The 22,436-nt window shown below is 38.2% G+C and overlaps 1 protein-coding gene and 1 pseudogene across 5 annotated transcripts in view; one reads left to right on the forward strand and one right to left on the reverse strand.

The window, feature by feature from the left end:
- The window catches only part of RPS6KC1 (ribosomal protein S6 kinase C1), a 203,271-nt gene that overhangs the window by 177,890 nt on the left and 2,945 nt on the right, over positions 1 to 22,436 (reverse strand). For 4 of the 5 annotated variants that reach the window (XM_061383527.1, XM_061383529.1, XM_061383528.1 and 1 more), the window contains exons 2-3: positions 8,969 to 9,004; positions 2,893 to 3,013 (exon numbers count right to left, since the gene is read on the reverse strand). In XM_061383527.1, the coding sequence (XP_061239511.1) occupies positions 2,893 to 3,013; positions 8,969 to 9,004 (157 nt within the window). Of the gene's footprint in view, positions 1 to 2,892; positions 3,014 to 7,335; positions 7,452 to 8,968; positions 9,005 to 22,436 lie in introns of all 5 variants that reach the window. The other variant, XM_061383530.1, reaches the window with a different exon arrangement.
- On the forward strand, positions 1,602 to 2,898 carry LOC133228260 (NADH dehydrogenase [ubiquinone] flavoprotein 2, mitochondrial-like; annotated as a pseudogene).

Below are 22,436 nucleotides of genomic sequence, written 5' to 3' on the forward strand. Positions count from 1 at the left end.
TTCTGTATATATCTGTAAGAATGGTCTAATATTTCATTTAAGGTCAATGTTTCCTTGTTGACTTTCTGTCTAGATTTATCCATTGATGTAAGTGGGATGTTCAAGTCCCCTACTATTATTGTGTTGCTGTCAATCTCTCCCTTTAGGACTGTTAATAATTGTTTTATATATTTTGGTGCTATGTCAGATGTATATATTCTTATTAATGAGTCATGTCTTCTTAATGGACTGTCCCCTTTATCATTATATAACATCCATTTTTGTCTCTTGTAATTTTTTTGGCTTTAAGCCTATTTTTCTACAGATGGTGATTACAGCCATGAAATTAAAAGACACTTACTCCTTGGAAGGAAAGTTATGACCAACCTAGAAAGCATATTAAAAAGCAGAGACATTACTTTGTCAACAAAGGTCCATCTAGTCAAAGCTATGGTTTTCCCAGTAGTCATGTATGGATGTGAGAGTTGGACTGTAAAGAAAGCTGAGCGCAGAAGAATGGATGCTTTTGAACTGTGGTGTTGGAGAAGACTCTTGAGAGTCCCTTGGACTGCAAGGAGATCCAACCGGTCCATCCTCAAAGAGATCAGTCCTGGGCATTCATTGGAAGGACTGATGTTGAAGCTGAAACTCCAATACTTAGGCCACCTGATGCGAAGAGCTGACTCATTGGAAAAGACCCTGATGCTGGGAAAGACTGAGGGCAGGAGGAGAAGGGGACGACAGAGGATGAGTTGGTTGGATGGCATCACCGACTCAATGGACATGGGTTTGGGTGGACTCCGGGAGTTGGTGATGACAGGGAGGCCTGGCGTGCTGCGGTTCATGGGGTCGCAAAGAGTCGGACATGACTGAGCGACTGAATTGAACTGAACACATGCTTTCTTCTGGCTGACATCTGCTTGGAGTATCATCTTCCATCCCTTCCCATCCCTTCCATCCCATTGAGCCTTTATTTGTCTCTAGAGCTGAGCTGAGTATCCTAGAGGCAACAAACAGTTTTTAATCCCTCTGGTCACTCTGTTTCTTTTGAGTGAATTCAATCCATTTACATCTGGGGGATTACTGACATTTGAAGACTTAGTATTGCCATTTGTTTATCATTTTCTGGTTGCTCTGTATTTTTTTTTTCTTGTTTCTACCATTTTAGTTTGGTGGTTTTTGTGATGTTTTTCTCAGTTTCCTCTATTATGTTTCATGTTTCTGTTCTAGATTTTACCATACTGTTTTTGTTTTATGTTTTGGTCTTTTGGCTGCAAGGCATGTGGGATCCCAGCTTCCCAACCAGGGATCAAACCTGTAACCTGCACTGGAACGCAGTATTAACCCTGGACCGCCAGTGAAGCCCAATACAGCAGCAGTATTTTTAACAGCCAAAAGGTAAAAGCAATCCAAGCGTTCACTGATGGATGAAAAAATAAACAAAACGGTGTACACACACCTGATGGACTACATTCAGAAATAAGAAGGAAATTCTGATACATGCTACCACGTGGATAAATCTTGAGAAATGATGCTAAGTGAAATAAGCCAGCCACAAAAGAACAAATACTGTACGATTTTACTTATATGAGGTGCTGACCCACAGTTGGTTGAAACCATAGATGAGGAACCTGCAGATACCGAAGGTCGACTGCACTACACCAGACAAAGGACGTGAGCATCCACAGACTCTGGTACCCAAAGAGGGTCCTGGACCTAGTGCCCCATAGACACTGAGGGACAGCTATGCAAGAATAAGTCAATGTCACCTTATGTTCCTACAGGGTTTTTCTATTTGCTTGATTGGTTAGAGTTTGAGTTGTTGTTCTGGTGCTGTTTTTTTCATGAAAGGGAAGAGTAAATGCACTCTGAGTTAACAAAACCACAGCAAGAACATGAAAAAACAAGTGACCCAAAAGGACTGACATCTGTCCTGCCGTGTTCCTCTCTGTGGCATTTGAGCCTGCAAAGCTAGCCTCACCACCCAGAGGGGAAGATGTATAAGGAATCTGCATAAGACAGCTGTGCAAAATGGAGCTGGAGGAGCCTTATTTGTGCACAGAGATACTCTTGAGTATAACCCAGACATTCCATTTGACTTCATACCAGAAAATTCTAAGAGGATAGAAGCAACTATTAAAAAAAAAAAAAAAAACTAGCAGCAGCGCATAAGGCCATAGCTGTGCTTCCACTCCTGGATTTAGCCCAGACGGAATACATGGCTGCCCCTCTCTACATGAAAAAGGTTACAGGAAGTTCTGCAATTATCTTCAATGAAAGTATATGAAGCAGCAATTTTTTATGCAATGTACCATCCAAAGCCAGTTGTTAAGTATCATATCCAAGCCTATACTACTGTGCCTTGCATGCTTTGAAACCTGGACAGCACACTGGAGGCCATTCAGGAAAAAACCTGGAATAAAGGCTGGGGAGGCTACACCTGAACAACAACTCGCTCTTATAGAAGTGGAATGTTTAGAAGGCTGTGTAAACGCACCAATGGTTCAAGTAAATGACAGCTACTACGAGAATCTGACACCTAAGGATACTGAAGAAATTACTGAGGAACTCGATGCTGGCAAAATCCCAAAACCGGGGCCAAGGAGTGGCTGCTTCTCACGTGCGTCAGTCAGCGGCCTCACCTCTTTGACTGAAGCACCTAAGACACTTGGCTTTGGTGTGCAAGGAGGCCTTTAATTTATGTTCAACTGTAAATATATCACTGAGGAAATAAAATATGAATCTCCTATCTTAAAAAAAAAAGCCATGAGAAAACAACTTCAAGAGCTTGTGGCATAATAGCAATCATAAAGGGGCTTCTGACCTCATGGTACAGTGTTTTAGTGTTCAGTGTATATACATAATTAGCTAGTCATCACTTTTCAAAATCACAATTACAAAATAATCACTTACCAAACACGATTCCTTTAGCAAATGGAGGAAACAATTCTGAATGTCGAAATAAGTTTTTGTGAATTTGCCATAGTTCTTTGTGCAGTTTCTTAAAGTCACTATATCTCTTCCATACGATTATCTAAAGAGAGAAGAAAATTAAATGTGTATCTCACAGTCAAACCATTTCGGTTCATATATCTGAACAAGAAAAAAATTTTTCATTCAAGTGCTCAAAACTGTCATGCAAAGGCAAACAAAAGTGTTCTAACCAATGCAGTTACCTGTCTGAAATCAACTAATAATATTTACTTTAAAAACATAAAGCAGCAAGTCTCCCTCCAACTGTTTTGGTTTTTAAATTTCATTTTAAGCAAGCACTGTTTTCTTCATATTAGAAAAATATCCAACCTAGTACAAAAAAGGTCTGCACTACACAAAATGTCACTTAACCTCTTCAAACGTTAATTACAATTGCCCTCAAGCACTGTTTTCTTCATATTAGAAAAATATCCAACCTAGTACAAAAAAAGTCTGCACTACACAAAATGTCACTTAACCTCTTCAAACGTTAATTACAATTGCCCTGGAAATGAGTTAGATGTCAAAATACATATTCATCTCAAAAACAGCATGTTTACAAACACAAAATAATTTAAACAAATTTAAACATAAAGAACATACTCAGCATTTGCTTTAAAGGATAAATAATCTGAAAAATACTGAAGAAGAAATAGCTTTGTAGCAAGTAATTAACCTAAACTTTTGCATTTCATAAAATCTCAGTTAAGATAGTAATAAGATTTCTGGAGGCAAGGTAAATCCTGATCAGAATACCACTAAAATTAGGATATTTCAAAAAACAAAATAACAATCATTTAGATTATATAACACATAAAAGTAAGCTATGTTCATTAGTTTAAATTATTGTCTAAACTTATTTAGATTAAATCAAAAGGGAAAAAAAAACACTTAATAAAAAGAATTTAAAACATGGTCTTAACACTGATCCAGACCTCAGTCTCTATAGGGTAAAACTGAGTTTTAAATTCCATTATCTAGTACATTGGGCCCTTTACTTCTGAAAAATCTAATTACCTAACTTCTAACAAACTCAATAGTGTAATACTAATAAGCAAACATTAGGCCAAACAGGTAACCAAGTGTGATTTAAGAGACCTGTCAAAAAATCCACTCACTGTATATAAGAAATTCTTTGCAAAATTGTCATGCTATCAAAACTTCCATTATGATTACTAAATGTGATATAAGAAATTCTTCGCAAAATTCTGTCATGCTATCAAAAATTCTATTATGATTACTAAATGTGCTGTTTTTCATATAAGAGACTTGTTTTTAATCCTAGGAGACTAGTCAGACAATATGAATTAATTTAAACAAACTGCTTACTCCTGATCTTTTCTTTTATTCATTTGCATGTGTGTGTGCTCAGTCACTCAGTTGTGTCCAGCTCTTTGTGACCCCATGGACTGTAGCCTGCCAGGCTCCTCGGCCCATGGAGTTTTTCAGGCAATAATACTGGAGTGGATTACCATTTCCTCCTCCAGGGGATCTTCCCGACCCAGGGATCAAACCCACATCTCCTGCGTCTCCTGCACTGGCAGGCAGATCCTTTACCACTGAGCCACCTGGGAAGCCCTTTTTATTCATTTACTCAACAACAAAAATAGTCAACAAAGCAAATATTTTCATGAGCATACTTTATGCTAGGCACTGTGTTGGCACAAAGGACGAAGAAATAAGAAACACAGTCCCTCCTTTAAAGAGTTCTCTGTCAAATTAAGAAGAATAAGCCAACACAGTAACTGTATCACAAGACGGCATGATAAATGCTGAAAGGGGCAGCCCGAGGGTGTTGTGGAAGGAGCACCTACATAGTGTCGACTTAGGTGAGCACACCGAGGAAGTAATGGCCAGAAAAAACAAAAGAGAGGGAGACAGAAGTGATCAGGAATGAAGTACTTTAAAAGGAGAAGGAAAGGCCAAATGTAACTACTAAAATTTTGGCTTTTACAACTGGATAAATGGTGGTGCTATATTCCCAAAGGTCAAGAGCCAAGGAGAAAAAAGCTGTGATGAGATAAGAATGAAGCTCAATTTTAGATATATTTTATTTAGGTGCATGTGAGGCTAAGTCTAACTGAAGATATCCAATAGACAGCTCGGGAATTCAAGAGCAAGAACCAAACAAGATGTAGTAGCTGGGGAGTCATGAGAAGAGAGGTGGAAATAACTCAGAAAAGATTTCTCAGCACTTGTTACAAGATGAGGAGTCCAAACGGCTGAATGTTGGGGGTCAGCCAGAAGTAAAAGAAGAGGAAACCAAGGACAAAGTCAGTATTGAAGCAGCTCAGCTGTGCCAGGAGACAGGACACCTGGAAGAACAGGTTTCATATGAAATGGAAACGAACAAGACAAATGCAGAGAGTAGAGCATCCACAGTTCCAGCAGAAGAGAGAGTAAATGGAACTGAGAGAGTCAAACCAACACTTGAAAAGTAAAAGGCCTCAGGACACTGAGATTACATGATTTTTTTATTTTCATATTTTGCTTCCCTGCATTTTCTAATCTTGATACACTAACATAATTCTGGTCATGGGAACACAGTGCTATTTCATATTTTTTAAAGAGATCAAATTATGGTGGTACCACATCTGCCAACAGCTTAAGGGCAAAACGAGTGGTGGGCTTCTGACAATAATCTTACCTAAGGGAAGCACAATCCTTAAAGCTATTATAAATTAGACATGAGAGCTTTTCAAAAGACCACAGCTCATGGAAACAAATCTGTAGATAAAATTTGTATTCCAGTTAGGGTCATTGTCAAATAAAGTCAGGGTAACTTAAGGGCCAAAAGTTAATAATTTAATCACAATAATGATAATAATACCATGGCATACAAACCAGCAGATAGTCTTTCAGAGCAAAAATTAGGAAACCTGTGTTTCTTCATTATGTCCTAATTTATTCATTCACATATTCACTCACATATTCTCAACACTATAGAAGTGAAATGCCCAAGAGCAAATAAAAACCCTCAAAAAATGCAGGAAACCAAAGCATCTCCAAATGTCACAAGCCACTGCCTCCTTTTCTTCTCACTCCTTTTAAGCTTGGACATTTCTAAAGATCTTCAAAATGGAAAAGTGAACAAAAGCACACCTCCACTGTATCAGCGAGTATCGACGTCTATAACTGGACTATACAAAGCAGCCAAATTGCAAACAAAATATTTCCTCTAATAATCAATTGTTTCCTATTAGGAAAAAAAAATTATAATAACACTTTTTACTCTACTGAAATCAACTCTGTAGAAATATCCTATTCATTAAAGTTACCTCTGCATAAAATTTCTCAATTAAATATTCCTAGATTAAAAATTCAGTGACAACCATAACAGACTACAAAGAAAAGCTTAATTTTCATTAAAAACATTTCCTTAGATTTTTTTTAAATAAAATGAATGCTTTCTATACAGATAATTTCTCTTAACAATACCAAAAAAACTTTAGATCTTTTACAAAACCACTCAATTAACTTTCTCCTTTTTACTCTCAAATAATATTTAAAACTTGCTGGATCAAATTTTCCTACAATGTCACCATCATACTACCTGCTTATGAATTTTCTTTCCTCCCCCTTTAAAGAGCCTTTTCTTTCCCGACACATTTCTGAATGTGCTCAAATAGTTTTTCTAAAACTGTTTTATTTATGAAATGACTTAACAGTGAGAGACTTCTGATACACAGAAAGTTCTATTTTGGTTCTCCTTTCCCAGATTTCCCCAGTGAAATAGACAGACACAGAGCTACAGGTTACTTCTTTACATCCTACAAGTGTGTGTGCTCTAGAGAACCTACTGGACAAAAGGTCACATTAACTGTTGCTGTCCCCCCTCCAGAGTGACCTGTGCTGCTCTTACTAAATGAAAATTTAGAGGGAATGTTTAAAGATAAAAAGGAAAACCATCCTGGATAATTTTAAATTACTGACTCTATGCAAGTATTCTGGCCTACTTAGAAAGAAAACATAACTATCTGGTAGCATGTGCCAAGGTGTGTGTGTGTGAGTGAGAAAAAGAGCTAAATCTCCCCAATCTTCTAAGCATAGCTTATTATTAGTCTTATATTTGATTAGACAAATAGTACATCTACTGATCTTCAACAGCTCTGGTGAAACATAAGTAAATTCTAAGTGAATCAGTTAACAGAGAAAGAAAGTGAGAAGAAAAGAAACGGAAACAAATTCTACGTAGTAAATTCCTTTCCTAAGTAAGAATTTCAATGTTTAAATGAAATAACACATGGGAAGCTAAAAAATGTTGTTATAACTTCAAGGTTATTCTATCCTTCAAGAAATCAGCTAGACAGAAGACATTCTTTTTAAGATTTTATAACATTTTTAACAAAGGACCATGCAATCATCTAACTAAAGCACACTTACAAGAGTTTCTGATGAATGGTTCACCAACAGTTGTTATTATAAAAGAGTTTTCCCCCAAAAAGGATTAAGGAAATGGCAGAGAGTATGTTCATGGATAGGTTGGCTCAGGATTCTCCCTGGAAAAGGGGAACATCAAGCTACAAACTACAGCACAGCAATCAGACAATGTATTCAAAGGAAACAACCCATTTTCAATTCTAACAGATGTAAGTTTTCAGAAGCAGAAAAGCCTGGTATTGACTTTTCTTTTTTTTGGTATTGACTATTAATTCAACAGAATTAACAGAATTCTAAGGAATAGTTCATACTAATGAACTGACACTTAAATAGGAAGAGTACTCTCTTAATCAAAGGTACAAGTTATTCTCAATGCCATTTTGAAAGGATATAGATATATATAAATATAGTCTTCCAAAATAACAATATTTTCTTCCTGGCTATCAGGGGGGCAGGGAGTGAGGTTAAAACTCCTAAGGAAAACAGTATGGAATCTTTTTAAAATGTGTCTTTTATCAAACTTTTTTTTTTACTCTTTTTAACAACAGGACAAAAACAAGTACCAGATTAGATATAGCAAGAAGCAGTAATACATAAAAGTTAAAATATTATCGAAACATGTTCAAACCAACCAGAACCAATCAATTTAAATCTATGAATCAAGACAGGTATGTTTGGTAAGGAGTAAGTGGGGCTTGTGGTTAAAGAGATAATACATAGCCCACACGAAGACATTAAAATGCAATTAGGAAAAAAAGTCTTGCAGAATAAAGACTTAACAAATTACAACATCTGTTTTAAACACTTTAATAGGAAGAAAAAATATATAGACTATACATATCCTTCTAGTCCTACTATAAACAAGCACCAAAATGAAAGTAAACTTAAAAATGTTAAAAGACGTTAACTCCTCAGTTAGGATTCCTAAAGGTATATAACAAGGACAAAGTAATTACAAATAGAGAAGTCTACAGTTCTAAGCAAAACTATAACAAGCTGGTATCATTTTAAAAAGAGGGAATTAGTCTGCAAAAGAACTACATACAAAATTCTAAAAAGAAGCAATTTTCCAGGATGTCAACACGCCAAGTCAATATAAAAATGGAAGTAGAGAAGGAGGTTCAGGAGGGAAGGGATGTATGTATACGAACAGCTGATTCACTCTGTTGTACAGCAGAGACTAACACAACACTGTAAAGCAATTCTATGCCAATAAAAAAACTGGAAGCACAGAGAAACCCATAATTTATTACGCTCTTTAAAATTAATACAAGTTACCAAATAGTCTCTTTTTTATTTTTTTTTCTTTACCACACAGGCATCATAATTTTCAAATCAACAGGGGCCCTTAACTAGTACTGAAATCTTATGAGTGGCAATTATCAGAAAAGTTATCACATTATTAAATAGCACTATAATTCCTGAAATTTTTATTTATATACCTTAATACCTACTGAAACTTAACATTTACTTAATAGGTCTGAAATGAGATACTTCAGTTACTGTTCAGTGAATTGAAGACAATTTCCAAACATACAAAGACTGACATACAAATAACTGCTTCCTCAATGAAGCATTTAATTAAATTTTTGTCAAAATGCATAAAATAAAATTTTCATATGGATAAACATGTTACCTCCTGGACATCCTCTGGATTTCTTCGTGAAACAACCTAAAACAAAGAGAACACAGAAATATCTAATCATTATCAAATCTACTTTACACTTGCATGATTACTTTCAACAGTATTTGTATGAAAAATTCAATTTGCTGAAAGAAATCATTTGAAACACATACTAAAAAATGAAAACAAAAAGGCAACTAAAATAAAGTCCACATGCTAATGTTCATGTACTATTACACTCACAAGAGAATGCCTCATCCTTTTATTCTTACTCGACAATTCTAACAGCTCATCTATCTCCCTTCCCAGGCTACATATAAATCAGAAGCATAAAAAGGCAGCTGCACCTCAGCAAAGCATACAAAGGGACAGCTCTGTATTATTTCTTCTTTTTTATTTTTCTTTTTCTCTGTATTATTTCTTACACCCATATATAAATCTACAATTAGCTTAATAAAGAAACAAAAGTAACCTGTTAAAAAAAAAATGTATACACATCACTCACGGACAAATAACCCTATCATTATTGCCTGAGCATGGAGGGTGGGGTTGAATTCTTTCAGACTTCTCTAATGACAAAAGCCAAAAAGTCTACCACTACGTACAAAGAATTCCTCACAAAGTGTACAAAAAGCAGGCTGGGTGCTTAAATCATCAAATGCATTGCAGAGTGATGCAGGGAAAATCTCATATTAGATACATAATATCCTCTGCTGCTGCTGCTGCTGCTGCTGCTGCTAAGTCGCATCAATCATGTCCAACTCTGTGTGACCCCATAGATGGAAGCCCACCAGGCTCCGCAGTCCCTGGGATTCTCCAGGCAAAAGCACTGGAGTGAGTTGCCATTTCCTTCTCCAATGCATGAAAGTGAAAAGTGAAAGTGAAGTCGCTCAGTCGTGTCCGACTCTTCGCAACCCCATGGACTGTAGCCCACCAGGCTCCTCTGTCCATGGGATTTTCCAGGCAAGAGTACTGGAGTGGGGTGCCATACCCTCTATGCAAATATAAAAGTCATAAACTTGATGCTACAATATGTATTCTGAAGAAACAAAAAAATAGATCAAACATATTAAAACAGCGCCTGCAGATGAGAGGAAGAAAAGTCTTTGATGACAGGTGACAATACTATAACTGCAGATTATGATCAATTCAACAGCACACTACTCCTAAGGTCCAAAACAAGAAGTATGCTGAAGCCACAGAAACCTGGGTTCAAATTGCAGTTCCTCCACTCACGGGCTTGAGGGGCTCTATGGAAGGAGGGTAATACTCTCTGGCCGGCTGTAGTAGACAGCGAATATGGAGACACAAAAACTCCATGATTTAAAAGTTATCTTTCTCTTACTAGGGAATTTAAGTACCTTGAACGATCCCACACAACAATTCCGAAAGAAAAGGTTTCCAATTTCTTGCCACTCTACTCTCCAACTCTCAGGATATAAAATTTGGTGAAATCTCTTAGCCATTTTCATTAATTGAGAATAATGCTCTCCAACAGTACTTTCTCTGATGATGGAAGGAAATATCCCCTATTGCCACTGTTCAACACAGTAGCCCCTGGCCACATGCACATGTGGCTCCTAAGCGCTGGAAATATGGCTACGGCAACTGAAGAACGGTAATTTTATTTCATTTAAATTAATTTAAATTAAAATAAAAGTAGCCACATATGACTAATGGCTACCATATTAAACAACACAGATCTACAGTAAGAGGTTAGAACAGGTAACTAACAACAACATATTATTCAAAAACTGGAGTTTAACTATTAATTTCAAATTCCACCCCCTAAAAAATGTCCACCTTTCCAAAAGCATGGTGTTTCACATAACTAAATGATTTAACTTTACCTCCTATAAATATAAATTTGCTTCCTAAAAATATAAGAACATATTTTTATAAAATGTGCTAAAGAGAAGTTAGATAATCAATCCACTAATATCGACCCACCAAAAATAAATCAACATATGATCACTGGCAATAAGATTTATGTACCTTACTATTCTAAACAATACTTTAACACATGCAGATGATCTTTCTGGGACAAAAGAAATTATTTTCCTGCTTGGTGTATGTAGTAGAAATATCACATTTTAGATTCTCCTCAGGTAAGCTGTTCCTGGAAATCAAATATATGTGTACTGCATCATCAAAAATATATTAGCCATTCCCTAACAACAACCACAATTTAAAAACAGTTTCGTCAGAAATAACCAATCTGGGGCTTCCCTGGTGGCTCAGTGGTGAAGAATCCGCCTGCCAATGCCGGACACACGGGTTCAGTCCCTGATCCGAGAAGGTCCCACATGCCACAGAGCAGCTAAGCCCGTGCGCCACAACCACGGAGCCCGCACTCTAGACCCCACGCTCCACAGGAGAAGCCGCCGCAGTGAGAAGCCTGTACACCGCGCCTGGACAGCAGACCCTACTCTCTACAACTAGAGAAAAGCCCACGCAGCAACGAGGACCCAGCACAGAAAAAAATAAGTTTTTTGTACAGTTGGTTTAAAAAAGGAAAGAAATGATCAATCTGGGACTTCCCTTGTGGCCCAGTGGCTAAGACTCCTCACACCCAATGCAAGGGGCCAAGTTTAATCCCTGATCAAGGGAACTAGATCCCACATGCCGCAACTAAAAGACCCACATGTCTCAACCAAGACCTGGGGCAGCCAAATAAATAAATAAAAATTTAAAAAAAAGAAAGAAAGAACCAACCTGATTATGACTCCTCATCCACACCCTTTGTTGGCTCATGGATTTCTGCTATGTGGCTATGATAGCAAGCAAAAGAAAGTCCCTGCCTTCACACCTCCCAAAGCTTACAGTCTGGTGGCAGAAGGTAGTTGCTAAGCAACAAGTTAAGAATGGCTGCACCTCCAATGTTTTCATGGCAAGTCATTCATAGTTATTATAGAAAGGCAAAACTTAAGTACTCAAACTAAGTGGAGATCTTTAATTTTAAGCTCTCAAAAAGAACTTCTCCTCATCCTCACATACTTCTCATATGAAGAGGCAAGAGTTGAGAAAATTAGGTCAAAAGTTACTTCCTGAGCATTCTATCCTCTTCCCAAACAGCATAAAAAAGCTTAGTGAAAAGCATGTCTGGCAAGTAGAGAGCTATACTTGCTTGATTCTTTTTCCTTGCTGGTTCTTTTGCTTCTCTTTTGTAGGTTTTCCTTCCTCCTTCTACCTTCAACTTTTCAGTATTAAGAGACAAAGTCTGAATCTGTGTTAATACTGTTCAAGGCACTGACTGTACTAGGCAAGTGGGAGGGGAAAAAAAAAAAAACCTTGACTTCATACATTTACATTTGCACAGCATTTTATATCAATCTTTCATTTTATTCCCTCAACAACCTGTGAATTATGCAGAAGTGGTTATTATGAGTCCCCCTTTTACCCCACAAGGAAACAAGGTCCAGAAACTTGTATAAGGTCACATGGCTTTTCACCTTCAGATATGGAATTAGAACTCGGATTTTCTGATTCTTGATTCAGTACTCTTTCCACCGTAGTCTATTGCAAAGGTCCCCAACCTTTTTGGCACCAAGGACCGGTTTTGTTAAAGACAATTTTTCTACAGATGGGGGTGGGGGGGTGGGCTTGGGGATGACTCAAAAGCATTACACTTACTGTGCACTTTATTTCTATTATTATTACATCAGCTCCACCCTCTGATCATCAGGCATTAGATCCTGCTCTACTGTATCCTTCAATTTACCTGCAGTATTTTCTGCAATAACTTTACTTAACTCCAGAACATCCTTCACCATTAGGTTTTATTTACTCTTATTCATTCAACAAATATCAGTGCCTACTCTGTTAATAGGTAGAGTAGCATAACAGTGAATACACTGGGTCTGATTCTTAATAACATTAGAAAAATATAATCACTTGCTAAATACATTACCAAGTTCAACCACTTGGTACCCCACTATAAGGATTCAGTATTCCCATGTGTGCAAACTCACTTAAATGAGTTAATAATCTGTCCTCTGAAATGAAAACCAAAAACCACAATGGGTTGGAATGACATGGTGGTGGTGGTTTAGTCGCTCAGTCGTCTCCGACTCTTGAGACCCCATGGACTGTAGCCTGCCAGTCTCCAGTCTTCTCTGTCCATGGGATTCTCCAGGTGAGAATACTGGAGTGGGTTCACGTTCCCTTCTCCAGAGAATCTTCCCAACCCAGAAATCGAACCCAGGTCTCCTGCACTGCAGGAAGATTCTTAATTGGCTGAGCTATCAGGGAAATCCCCTCATGGAATAGCATGAATTGAGCCCAAATGTCCTTTAAGGGTAACTCTTTCTAACTATGTAATTCTCTTCAGCAGGACTACAAAACTGACAAAAATAAATAAATAAAAATATCAGAAATCTGAGGGAAAAAATATGATCATACTGAAAATGAACAAAATTGAACCCTCAAATCCAGAAGATTTCTATAACTTTTAACATTGTGTTAACAATTATCTTAATAAGTAGTCAATTCCAAAACAAAAATACTGTAAATTCAGGGACTTCCCTGATGGTACAGCGGTAAGAATCGCGTGCCAATGCCAGGGACATGGGTTCGATCCCTGATCCCAGAAGATTCCACATACCAGGGAGCAACTAAGCCCACGCACCACAATACTGAGCCGAGTGCTCTAGAGCCCAAGAGCCTCAACTACTGAGCTGGCATGCTGCAACTACTGAAGCCCTCATGCCTAGAGCCTGTGCTCAAAAAAAAGAGAAGCCGTTGCAACAAGAAACCTGTGCACTGCAACAGAGTAGCCCCCACTCACCAGGGCTAGAAAAAGCCTGCTCACAGCAACAAAGACCCAGCATGGCCAAAAATAAATAACCAAAATTATATTTTTAAAAATACTGTAAATTCACCCTGATGTAGGTTGCTAGCATTCAGTAATTTTTTTTTCTGGGTGAATTTCAATATTTTGTTATACAATTCCAGAAAAGTTAGAATTTAAAGCAGTGATTCTTTTCATTTAAAGTTCATAAATTTCCATGGCAAGCATAGACTATCACCAGCTCAGTAAGTACTATAGATATCATGAAGACCCTTTTGCTATAGAGAATTCTATCACCAAGTCATCTTGAAAATTATTATCTAAAGCAGTGCTTGATAAACTGTGCTGCATGGAATACAAATATTCTTTAAATCACCTATTTTAAAGGGCTTAATGATCAATTCAGTTTACTTTTGTTTAAAAAAAAAATTTTTTTTTACAGCAGAATTTCTCAAGGCCTCAAGGCCTCTCAACATTATTATACCTGGTAAATTTCCGAAGGAAAAACAAATAGTATTTCCCAAGGTCATTTCTTCACCCAACTATTTATGCAACACCTATTACTGATAAAATTTGGAACACAACTGGGAAATGCTACTGCAACATTTGTAGTCCATTTGCCTCAATTAATGCCAACAGCAAGTTCTGAATTTAGGGAAACAGGGACTCACAGTAAAGGTTAACTATCTCTTACTATGCTAAGAAATTAAATATTTTATTACATTTAATCAACACAACAATCTTGCCTGCTAAGATGAGATAACCAAGGCCCAGGGGAACATATTAGCACTAATCAGATTCATCAGTAATACACAGGACCAGGTCTCACAACCCTCTGGTTCTAAACAAAGTGCTCTTTCCAGGACATAACTAAATTGACCCTCCTAGAGATTAAAATTCCAAGTAACAGCCCTAATGCCAGTCCAACTCTTTGCAACCCCATGAATTGCAGCACGCCAGGCATCCCTGTCCATCACCAACTCCTGGAGTTCACTCAAAGTCATGTCCATCAAGTTGGTGATGCCATCCAGCCATCTCATTCTCTGTCGTCCCCTTCTCCTCCTGCCCTCAATCCCTCCCAGCATCAGAGTCTTTTCCAGTGAGTCAACTCTTCGCATGAGGTGGCCAAAGTATTGGAGTTTCAGCTTTAGCATCAGTCCTTCCAATGAACACCCAGGACTGATCGCCCTTAGGATGGACTGGTTGGATCTCCTTGCAGTCCAAGGGTCTCTCAAGAGTCTTCTCCAACACCACAGTTCAAAAGCATCAATTCTTTGGCGCTCAGCTTTCTTCACAGTCCAACTCTCACATCCATACATGACCACAGGAAAAACCATAGCCTTGACTAGATGGACCTTTGTTGGCAAAGTAATGTCTCTGCTTTTTAATATGCTATCTAGGTTGGTCATAACTTTCCTTCCAAGGAGTAAGCGTCTTTTAATTTCATGGCTGCAATCACCATCTGCAGTGACCCTGGAGCCCAAAAAAATAAAGTCTGACACTATTTCCACTGTTTCCCCATCTATTTCCCATGAAGTGATGGGACCGGATGCCATGATCTTCATTTTCTGAATGTTGAGCTTTAAGCCAACTTTTTCACTCTCCTCTTTCACTTTCATCAGGAGACTTTTTAGTTCCTCTTCACTTTCTGCCATAAGGGTGGTGTCATCTGCATATCTGAGGTTATTGATATTTCTCCCGGCAATCTTGATTCCAGCTTGTGCTTCCTCCAGCCCAGCGTTTCTCATGATGTACTCTGCATTTAGGTCCTCTAAATTCTTCCCAGTGCTAACTTCTTTTATCTACTTCTTACCAAGTTATTACCTAGTTTCCTTAAGGATACTTCCCGGGAGCTCAGCTGGTAAAGAATCTGCATGAAGTGAAGAAGACCCCGGTTCTATTCCTGGGTTGGGAAGATTCCCTGGAGAAGGAAATGGCAACCTACTCCAGTATTCTTGTCTGGAAAATCCTAGGGCCAGAGGAGCCTTTCAGGCTACAGTCCATGGGTCACAAGAGTCGGACACGACTTAGTGACTAGTTTCCTCAATAGTCAAAGTCAAAAGCACTCTTATCTAATTATCATGATAATGATTTAAAATCAATCTCTTAACTTGAATACACAAAAGAATTGTCATCTTCATAAGATTAAGAGATAGCTACTGGAAAACAAAACTACAATATTTATTCAATCTAACCGTTATAGTTCCTACCAAAAATGATCACAAAATAAGTCCCTTTGGAAACAAACAGAATCATAATATGATTTATAGTCATATAATCATAATTTATACCACAAATTTAAACAGGAATTTTAAAAAGCTACTTTTATGAGCAATTTATAATAATCAGGTCTCCTGACGGCCACTTCACTATCAGTATTCAGCTGCTAGTTCAGGGCAGAAACAGAGGTAAGAAGATAAAATATTAACAAAAGTAACATATTGTTTAAAAAACTGTCATGACACAAATAATCAAACTCAATGAAAAACAGAGACATGCCCCACACATTTTATTTCTCAAAGATATGACTTTCCAAATGTAGAAGAGAAAAAATAAGGTATACAGAAATGTAAGGCTACACTATACTGAACATTTCCCATCGTGGTGATTAGGCAAACCAAACGGAACATCCATCTGTGTAATGCACGCAATCCTGACTTTCAGACATTTGACTTTCACAAAATCCACCTTCATGGAAACATACTGACATCTTTAAACTGCATTTCATACACACACACACACACACACACACACACTCTGGCAAGAGGAACAGCGACCTCAAAGCGCCCAGCTCACACAGGCAAGCATCCCCTACCAAACTCAACCCCCCTCCCCCTTCCCCTCCATCACCTGCATCTCAGCTCCTCCCCCTCTTTTCCCTGCAGAGCTGCAGGTGTCACTGGTTGGCAAGGATACCTGGGTTGGTTAATCACTTGCCAGCCAGGTAGTCAGGACCCAAGAGACAGCACCTGCACAAACCATAATTGGATATTTTACAATATTTTTTTTTAGTACTCTGAAAAGAGAGAAGTCCCATTAAGATAGATAAGTCAATGGGGAAAATTTTAGACATTCAACTTTCTAGTAATTTCTTATGATAGTAATATGTTGAAAGTAAGAAATATTTTCTACATTATTAAAATCCAAAAATCTATAGGAGAATAAAGAAACTAACAACAAGTTACTTTTGTATACTCAATAAACACTTGCTAAAGTTACTTTTCTCACTTCAAATTCTCTCAATTATTATAGCACTACTCTAAGGTAAACTACTTTCCAATCAAAGTTCAAGGAAAATAAAAATCCGTAATGTTAGTTAACATAGGGACTTCCTTGGCAGTCCAGTGGTTAAGACTTTGCCTTCCAATGCAGCGAATGAGAATGTGATATCTGGTCCTGGGAGCTAAGATACCACATGCTTCACAGACAAAACACCAAAACATAAAACAGAAGCAAAAATGTAACAAAGTCAATAAACACTAAAAATTGGTCCACATCCAAAAAAAAAAGTCTTTGCGGCAAAAATAAAAGTTATAGCAGCAAGTTACCTTGGTATACTCAATACATGTTTTGCTAAAGTTGCTTTTCTCACTTCAAATTCTACCAATTATTATAATACTATTGCTGTTTTTTAGTTGTGAAGGTGTACCCAACTCTTTTGCCATCCCATGGACTATAGTCCACCAGGCTCCTCTGTCCGAGGGATTTCCCAGACAAGAATATTGGAGTGAGTTGCCATTATCTTCTACAGGGGATCTTCCCAACCCAGGGACAGAACCTGGGTTCGATCTCCTGCATTGGCAGGTGGATTCTTTACCACTGAGACAGCAGGGAAACAACTATTTTCCAATCAAAATTCAAAGAAAGTAAAAATTCTTAATGTTAAAGTTAATGTACTGAGTTCCTGGAGGTCTAGTGGCTAGGACTCCACATTTTGAACACAGGGGGTGCAGGTTCAATCCCTAGTCAGGGAACTAATATCTGCAAACCCTGGGGTGAGGCCAAAAAAAGAGTTAATGTAAAAATCTTTAATATTAAAATGTTAATATCTGAGCATATAAGTCGTCAATAAACAAGATGAAAACAGGAATGGTTTATATTTTTTAAAACCTGGTGTCAACAAAGAGATTTTATTAGATACAGCACTAAAAGCCCATTTTTCCTCCATAAAAGAAAAATATGATAACTTAGACTTCACCAAAATTAAAAATTTTTACTTTGTGAAAGACATTGTTAAAGAGAATGAAAAGATATGCTACATACTGGGAGGAAACACTTGCAAACTACATATCTGACAAAAAACTTACATTCAAAAAAGAACTATCAAAAGTCAACAATAAAACAAACCCACTGAAAAAACTAGACAAAAGAGGATGATTCTCTTTATAAAATGCCCTCAAAAGGACAGAAGTATAGAAGAAGAGAGCAGAACAGTAGCTGCTACGGACTAAGAAGTGGGAGAAGAGTGTAAAACAAGGAAAGCAGAGGGAGATTTTGAGGCTGATGGGAACTGTTCTGCTTCCTGATCATGACAAAGGATATGTGAATCCATTCATGTGTAAAGATTCATAAAATTACACAACAAAATATCAATTATACTGTATGTTAATTTAAAAGATAACAGAAAGGAAAACACTGCCTCTTTCCAGCCTTCTCTAAAGTCCCTACTATATCCAGGCTGTGTTAGGCACTAAAAATAGGTTAGAAAGACAGTTTGCCCTCACTCAGAGGAAGCAAACAAGTACAATAAGGTAAAGGCTTTAACGGAAGGATATATTAGGTTGGTGAAAAAGTACTTGTAGTTTCTGATGGTGAACCTTAAATCATTGTAACCAGGCTCAAACACATCTTTGTTAATTAAAATAGGAACCACTGCAATCAACAAATTTCTGCCAGTGAGAAATAAGTTTATTTCCTTAGCATAAAAATCTGTGCTTCGAGATTCAATGAACTCTTGGAAAGCATTTTCTGCCTCCTACTGGTTGTGAAAGCGTTTTCCCTGTAAAAAGTTGTCAAGATGTTTGAAGTGGTAGTTGTTTGGCAAGAGGTCAGGTGAATGTGGAGGATGAAGCAAACCTTCGTAGTCCAAATCATTCAACTTTTGAAGTGTTGGTTTGTGACATGCAGTTGGTCACTGTCGTGGAGAAGAATTGGGCCCATGCTGTTGACTAATGCTGGTTGCCGGCGCTGCAGTTTTTGGTACATCTCATCGATCTGCTGAGCATACTTCTCAGACGTAATGGTTTGGCAGGGATTCAGAAAGCTGTAGTGGATCAGAGTGGCAGCAGACCACAAATCAGTGACTATGACCCTTTTTCTGGTGCAAATTTGGCTTTGAGAAGTGCTTTGGAGCTTCTCCCCAGTCCAACCACTGAGCTGGTCACTACCAGCTGTCGTATAAAATACACTTTTCATTGCACGTCACAATCCAATTGAGAAATGGTTCATTGTTATTTCACAGAATAAGCAAAGACAACACTTCAAAATGACTATTTTTTTTAATTTTTGGTCAGCTCTTGAGGCACCCACTTATTGAGTTTTTTCACCTTTGCAATTTGCTTAAAATGCCAAACAATCATAGAATGGTCAATGTTGAGTTCTTCAGCAACTTCTCGTGTAGTCGTAGAGGATCAGCTTCGATGATTGCGGTCAATTAGTCATTGTCAACTTCTGATGGCTGGGCACTATGCTCCTCATCTCCAAAGCTCTCATCTCCTTTGCAAAATTTCTTGAATCACCACTGCACTGTATGTTCATTAACAGTTCCTAGGCCAAATGTGTTGTTGATGTTGTGAGTTGTCTCCGCTGCTTTATTACCGACTTTGAACTCAAATGAGAAAATTATTAGAATGTGCTTTTTGTCTAACATCATTTCCCTAGTCTAAAATAAATATAAAATAAACAGCTAGCTCAGACAGTAGAGAATCTGCCTGCAATGCAGAAGACCTGGGTTGGATCCCTGGGTCAGAAAGATCCCCTGGAGAAAGGAATTGCAATCCACTCCAGTAATCTTGCCTGGAAAATCCCATGGACAGAGGAGCCTGGTGGTCTATAGACCGTGGGGTCACAAAGAACTAAACACGACTGAGCGACTAACTTCACTTTCACTAAGTCATTAACAAGAAAACATAAAGCAAGAAAGGTCATTCAAATGATGTGTCACATAACCACATTTATCTAAGAATGTATTCCAATATCAAACAGCAAAGTTCAACAACGCAAACCATAAATACTTTTGCACCAACCTAATACAATACACAGAGTTCTCCATTTAAGAAAGGCTTTCTCTAGAACACAGGGCAGGAGAGGTCACTTGAGACTAGCAGCAATTGCCAGGGAAAAATGGAAGCGCATTCCAGACTGAGAAGGCCACATCTAACAGACAGGCAAGGAAGCATGCTTCCCAGTGGTAAAGAATTCGCCTGCCAATGCAGGAGACACAGGAGACGTAGATGCGTGTTCAATCCCTGGGTTGGGCAGATCTGGAGGAGGAAATGGCAATCCACTCCAATATTCTTGCCTGGAAAATCCCATGGACAGAGGAGCCTGGTTGGCTACAGCCCACAGAATCGCAGAGAGTCAGATACAGCACAGCACACACACATGTGCACACACACACAAGAAAAACTCAGTGTACCAGCACACTTAGGAGACTACAGATAATTATCTTTCCAAGCACAAGCAGCCCATACAACAATGTGGTCAGGAGCTGAAAACAGGTTTCCTCCAAGCAATATAAATCGTGCTTGAATTTGAAGCTTTGGAAGAGGCAATTTTCAGATTCAAGTCAAGCTGAGTACTTCTATTCATATTTGCATCTATCACTTTAGTAAACTACAGTATACCCACAGCCTCTAATAAAGTGTGCTTAGGAACTCAGCATCGCACTGGGATTAAAAGCACTCTGACAGACTACCAGGGTTCAAATCTAAACTCTACCACTTGTTTGTTTCGTGAGCCTCGGCAAGTTATTTAACATTTAGGTGCTTCAATTTCCTCACGTGAGAATGTGAGAATAATAATGGCACCTACTCACTGCACTGCTATAAAAAATGTGCTAATTTATATAACGTGCTCAGAACAGAGCTTGACTCACACTAAGCACCGCAGAAGTGTGTGCTATTAATACTCAACAAATGTTAGCTATGTAAAATAGACTTATGTATTCTGATAGTTTGAAAACAAACCCAAATTATGTGCAAGACCTGCACACTAAAAACTGGAAAATATTGCTCAAATAAAAGAGCTAAATAAATGGAAAATTTGTGCTCATGGATTAGAAGATTCAATATTATTTAAAGACATCAATTCTAAAACTGATCTACAATCAATGTGCGTGCACGCGTGCTCAATCGCTTCAGTTGTGTCCAACTCTTTGGGACCTTACGGACTGTAGCCCTCCAGGCTCCTTGGTCCAAGGGATTCTCCAGGCAAGAATACTGGAGTTGGTTGCTAAGCCCTCCTCCAGGGGCTCTTACTGACCCAGGGATCAAACCTGTATAGCCTTTGGCTCTTGCATTGCAAATGATTTCTTTACAACTGAGCCGCCAGCCACCAGGAAAGCCCCACATTCTCAATGTAACTCCAATCAAAATCTGAGTAGGCATGTTTGCAGTTTAATAAGCTGATTCCAAAGTTTTTCTAAAAATGCAAACAATCTAGAATAGCCAAAACAATTTTGAGAAAGAAAGAGGACTAAGACTATCGGATTTCAGCTTAGTATAAAGGTATAATAAGGCCGTGTGCTATCAAGAGAAATAAAAGCCCACATTCATTGAGACTTGTATATAAATGTTCACAGTAGCTGTATTTAAAAGAGCCAAAAACTGGAAACAACTCAAATGTCCATCAACCCAAATGCGGATGGATTAACTGTAGTATAACCATACAAGGGGATGTGCGTGCATGCTCAATCGCTTCAGTCAGGTCCAACTCTTTGGATCCTATGTACGGACTATAGACCACCAGGCTCCTCTGTCCATGGGATTCTCCAGGCAAGAATACCGGAATGAGTTGTCATGCCCTCCTCTAAAGAATCTTCCCAACCCAGGGATCAAATCCACGTCTCCTGCTCTCCTGCACTGCAGCTGAATTCTCTACCACTGACCCAACAGAGAAGCCCACAAGGGAATACTGGCCAGCAATAAAGGAGAATAAAAATACACAATATAGATGAATCTCAAATAAGCCTGCTGAGTTAAAGAAGCCAGATCCCTCCTCCACAAAAAAGCACAGTACAACAGAAAGCTGACCGGCGGCTGCCCAGGGACAGGGGGTGGGGAGAGGGAACTGACTGCAAAGGAGCATGAGGGAACTCCTGCAGTGATGACCGTCGTGGTGGTGGTTACACAACTACAGACACGTGTCAAAACTCGCCAAACTGTACACTTAAAATTGGTGAATCTTACTGTATATAAATTATGCCTCAATAGAAAGAAAGTCATAAGGCAGTATCGTCTTTTAAAAATAGAAACAAGATTTTCTTTCCATATTCATGAAAGAATACAGGCAAGAATTACTATTTACTTAATACTGTTAAGAAATCTATATTACCTTATACAAATTTTGTAAACTTTAGCATGATGAAACAACCAAAAATACTATGTGAATGATTCTTTTACACCTATGTCTCCTTTAACTAAACAATCAATGGAAATCTACAAAAGAACTTTCTAATGCTGAACAGAAGTA

This window comes from Bos javanicus, chromosome 16 (genome assembly GCF_032452875.1).
Source record: "Bos javanicus breed banteng chromosome 16, ARS-OSU_banteng_1.0, whole genome shotgun sequence".
Taxonomy (NCBI): domain Eukaryota; kingdom Metazoa; phylum Chordata; class Mammalia; order Artiodactyla; family Bovidae; genus Bos; species Bos javanicus.